Source organism: Babylonia areolata, chromosome 16, assembly GCF_041734735.1.
Source record: "Babylonia areolata isolate BAREFJ2019XMU chromosome 16, ASM4173473v1, whole genome shotgun sequence".
In the NCBI taxonomy this organism is placed as follows: Eukaryota; Metazoa; Mollusca; class Gastropoda; order Neogastropoda; family Buccinidae; genus Babylonia; species Babylonia areolata.
Genome location: NC_134891.1, coordinates 3,146,405 through 3,151,404, shown reverse-complemented (window position 1 = coordinate 3,151,404; position 5,000 = coordinate 3,146,405). Strand labels below are relative to the sequence as shown.

Here is a 5,000-nt window from a genome sequence, read left to right as displayed (position 1 = left end):
GATTAAAGTTGACTGAAACTGAATCTAATGACATGTTCCAGAATTTGGGGATTAAAGTTGATTAAAACTGAACCCTATGATGATTATGTTCCAAACCTTTGGAGATTAAAGTTGATAAAAACTGAATCTGATGATATGTTTCAGAGCTTGGAGATTAAAGCTGATTGAAATTGAACTGTATGATAATTATGTTCCAGTACTTGCACATTAAATTTGATTAAAACTGATTGTGATGATTTCTTCCAGAGAAAACTGATTGTGATGATTTCTTCCAGAGCTTGGAGATTAAAGCTGATTAAAACTGAACCCTGTGGTACATTTCAGAACTTGGAGATTAAAATTGATTAAAACTGAAACTGATGAAATGCTCCAGAGCTTGGGGATTAAAGTTGATTAAAACTGAACCTTATGATAAATTATGTTCCAAACCTTTGGAGATTAAAGCTGATTAAAACTTAACCCTATCATATGTTCCAGAACTTGGAGATTAAAGTTGATTAAAACTTAACCCTATGATATGTTCCAGAACTTGGAGATACAAGTTGATTAAAACTGAACCCTATGTATGATATGTTCGAAACCTTTGGAGATTAATAAAGCTGACTAAAACCGAATGTGGTGATATGTTGGAGAGCTTGAGGATTAAAACTGATTGAAACTGAATGTGTTGATTTGTTCCAGTACTTGGAAATTAAAGCTGATTCAAACTGAACCCTATGATGATTATGTTCCAGTGCTTGCAGATTAGAGTTGATTAAAAGTGAACACTGATGATAATATTCCATAACTTGAAGATTAGAGTTGATTAAAAGTGAACCCTGATGATAATATTCCAGAACTTGAAGATTAGAGTTGATTAAAAGTGAACCCTGATGATAATATTCCAGAACTTGAAGATTAGAGTTGATTAAAAGTGAACCCTGATGATAATGTTCCAGAACTTGAAGATTAGAGTTGATTAAAAGTGAACCCTGACGATATGTTCCAGAAGCTGGCTGTTGATTGCCCGTGACAGAAGGTCAGACTGAGGTCATTTGTGGGCCATGGGTCAAGCCAATTCACGGCAAGAGGCCTTCTGGGATGCCTGTGGCTTTGGCCGCACTCATCTGGTGAAAAAGTTCATTGAGGAAGGCATCAACATCAACTGGGTGTCCTTCACGGTGTGTGTGTGGGTGGGGTGGGGTGGGGAGTTGGGGAGGGGGAGTGGGGGCGGGCGGGGGGGTGGGGGGGGCGGGGTTTGTGGGGGGAGGGGGATGTGAGTGAGTGTGTGTGTGTGTGTGTGTGTGTGTGTGTGTGTGTAGGGGTGGTGGTGAGTATTTGTGTGTTTGAGTGTGTGGGGGTGGGTGGATCACTGGATGGGTGGGAGTGTGTGTGTGTGTGTGTGTGTGTAGGGGGTGGTGGGGTGGTGAGGGGTGGTGGGGATGGGTGTGGGGTGGATGGGTGGGTGTGTCTGTGAATGTGTGTGTGAGTGTGTGTGTGTTTGTATTTGTGTGTGTCTGTGTGTGTATGTGTATGTGTGTGTGTGTATTTGAGTGTGCATGTGTGTGTGTATTGGTGTGTGTTTGTGCATGCATGTGCGCGCATTTGCATATGAGTGTGCTTGCGTATGTGTGTGTGAGTGTGTGTGTGTGGGGGGGAGGCATGTGTGTGTGCATGTGTGTGTGTGTGTGTGTGTGTGTGTTTGTGCATGTGTGTGTGTAGGCATGTGTGCATGCATGCATGTGTGTGTGTGTGTGTGTGTGTGTGTGTGTGTGTGTGTGTGTACATGCGTGTGCATGTCTACATGGCTGTGTGTGTGTGTGTGTGTGTGTGTGTGTGTACATGCGTGTGCATGTCTACATGGCTGTGTGTGTGTGTGTGTGTGTGCAGCATGACTGCTGCCCCATCCATGTGGCCTCCCAAGGCAAGCCGGACGTGGTCAGGCTGCTTATTGAGGCCAAGTGTGACGTCAATGCAAAGGATAGTGTGAGTGCTTCATGTTCTGTGTGTGTGTGTGTGTGTGTGTGTGTGTGTGTGTGTGTGTGTGTGTGTGTGTGTGTGCCAAATGTGATGTTAATGCAAATGATACTGTGAGTGCTTCATGTTCTGTGTGTGTGTGTGTGTGTGTGTGTGTGTGTGTGTGTGTGTGTGTGTGTGTGCCAAATGTGATGTTAATGCAAATGATACTGTGAGTGCTTCATGTTCTCTCTGTGTGTGTGTGTGTGTGTGTGTGTGTGTGTGTGTGTGTGTGTGTGTGTGTGTCTGTGTGCGCCAAATGTGATGTCAATGCAAATGATTGTGTGAGTGCTTCATGTTCTCTGTGTGTGTGTGTGTGTGTGTGTGTGTGTGTGTGTGTGTGTGTGTGCCAGATGTGATGTCAATGCAAATGATTGTGTGAGTACTTCATGTTCTCTGTGTGTGTGTGTGTGTGTGTACGTGTGATTGTATGTTTGCCAAATGTGATTCAATGCAAATGATTGTGTGAGTGCTTCATGTTCTCTGTGTGTGTGTGTGTGTGTGTGTGTGTGTGTGTGTGTGTGTTTGCCAAATGTAATGTCAGTGCATATGATACTGCGAGTGCTTCATGTTCTGTGTGTGTGTGTGTGTGTGTGTGTGTGTGTGTGTGTGTGTGTGTGTGTATGTTTGCCAAATGTAATGTCTGTGCAAATGATACTGTGAGTGCTTCATGTTCTGTGTGTGTGTGTGTGTGTGTTTGCGTTAACTCATGTGTGTGTGTGTGCAGTGGTGTGTACATGTATGTTATGGGTGTGTGCACACTGCGGCACTGGGACACTACTGTCTGTGTGTGTTTTACAGAGAGGGATGACGGCACTGCACCACGCGGCCATGAAGGGAGAACAGGAGATCCTGCAGATGCTGATCGAAGCTGGCTGCGAACTGAACACACAGGACAAGGTGGGGAGTTTCACTTTCAGGTTCACGTTCTCTCAGAGGCGCTTCAGTACTGTGAGTGAGACAACATACTTTCAAACTGCGTGCGCTCAGTTTGAACCGGTTCATTTCATTCATTTTGCCCATCGCTCCTGGTGGAGCATAGGCCATCGACGACCCCTCGCCATCGCACTCTGTTCTGGGCTGTTCTGGCCATTCCAGTCCAGTTGGTCCCTTGCTGCTTCAGCTCTGCCTCGGTATCTCGCCTCCAGCTGTTGCGAGGCCGGCCTCTCTTCCTCTTTCCCTGCGGGTTCCAGGTCAGGGCTTGGCGTGTGATGCTGGACGCTGGCTTCCGTGAGGGTGCGTCCGATCCAGCCACACTTCCTCCGCAGTATCTGCTTGGCCACTGGTTCCTGTCCCGCTCGAGTTCGAACCTGTTAACATGCTCTTTTTGAGGAATGTGGCAGAATGGTTAAGACGCTTTTCTGCCATTACAGTGTCTGTGGGGGGTGTGGGTTCGAATCCCGCTCTCGCCGTTTCTCCAAAGTTTGACTGGAAAATCAAACTGAGCGTCTAGTCTTGCGGAAGAGACGATAAACGGAGGTCCCGTGTGCAGCATCCACCTGACACACTGACAAAGAACCCATGGCAACGAGAGTGTTGTTGTCTGGCAAAATTCTGTAGAAGAAATCCACTCTGATAGGTACACAAATATTTACGTATGCACTCAAGGCCTGACTAAGCGCGTTGGGTTATGCTGCTGGTCAGGCATCTGCCTGGCAGATGTGGTGAAGCGTATATGGAGAGACAGTCTCAGTTGTTGGTGGGTGGGTTGTTTGTTGTTTTTTTTTTCTTCCCCTGATCTAATTATAAACCCATCTGTAATGTGTTCCGGAGATAGATAAAGGATGGATTTGTGTGTGTGTGTGTGTGTGTGTGTGTGTGTGTGTGTGAGAGAGAGAGAGGAGAAAGTGTATATTCATTAAGATGTACTTGTCTGTTTCTTGATGATGTTCATTGTCTGCTTGTTTGTTTATTTATATATTTATTTATTTGTCTGTTTATTTATTTATTTATTTATTTACCTGTTAATCCATTAAATTCATTCATTTATTCATCTTTTTATCTATTCATTCATTCATTCATTCATTTATTTGCTCATTCATTCATATATTCATTCTTTATTTATTTATTTTATTTATTAGAACTTAGCTTTTATTAAGTGTAATAGTATGAAAATGGTATTCCATGAATATCCGCCAGAGTATCTGAGACTTGTTTCATAAAGAAAAGAACCACGGTGTGCAGAACGGCTGGACAGCACTGCACAATGCAGCCTACTGGGCCTACTACGGGGTCGCGGAGAAGCTGATTCAGCATGGAGCCAGCGTCCATGTCACCAACAAGGTAAACTCTTCTTCTTTCCTCTTCTTTTTTGTCGTCCGTGGGCTGCAACTCCCACATTCACTCATATGTACACAAATGGGTTTTTACATGTATGACCGTTTTTACCCCGTCATGTAGGCAGCCATACTCTGTTTTCAGGGTTGTGCATGTTGGGTGTGTTCTTATTTCCATAACCCACCGAACGCTGACATGGATTATAGGATCTTTAGCGTGCGTATTTGATCTTCTGCTTGTGTGTACACACGAAGGAGGTTCAGGCACTAGCAGGTCTGCACATGTGTTGACCTGGGAGATTGGAAAAATCTCCACCCTTTACCTGCCAGGCACCGTTATCGAGATTCGAACCCGGGACCCTCAGATTGAAAGTCCAACGCTTTAACCACTTGGCTATTGTCCCCGTCCAACAAGGTTAACATCTGGGCAGGGTTGGATGGGTGAGCGATCTTTTCTTTTTCTTTTTTTTTTTGTGTGTGTGTGTGTGTGTGGCCTTACCTGCTTGCAGTTCATGGAGCACCAACAATATTTGTGTGTGTGTGTGTTTTTTCTTTCCCATTTTTTTGGTGCTACACACACCATCATTGACCCCCCCCTCCATCCCCAAAACCAAAAAACAAATCAACTTTTTCTCCATCTATCTTTCCTTTCTCTGTTTCTGGTTTAAAAAAAAACAAAACCAAAAAAAAAAAAAAATCATTTTTGTTTTACACGTTAGATTTTTCCAT

General features: G+C 44.3%; 1 protein-coding gene across 2 annotated transcripts in view; it reads left to right on the top strand.

Annotated features, from left to right (window-relative positions):
* LOC143291073 (uncharacterized) overlaps positions 1-5,000 on the top strand; it is a 63,264-nt gene that overhangs the window by 43,283 nt on the left and 14,981 nt on the right. Inside the window, exons 2-5 of one of the 2 annotated variants that reach the window (XM_076600671.1) lie at positions 989-1,160; positions 1,870-1,965; positions 2,797-2,895; positions 4,180-4,278. In XM_076600671.1, the coding sequence (XP_076456786.1) occupies positions 1,044-1,160; positions 1,870-1,965; positions 2,797-2,895; positions 4,180-4,278 (411 nt within the window). In that variant the 5' untranslated portion in view covers positions 989-1,043. The remainder of the gene's footprint in view (positions 1-988; positions 1,161-1,869; positions 1,966-2,796; positions 2,896-4,179; positions 4,279-5,000) is intronic. The other variant, XM_076600672.1, reaches the window with a different exon arrangement.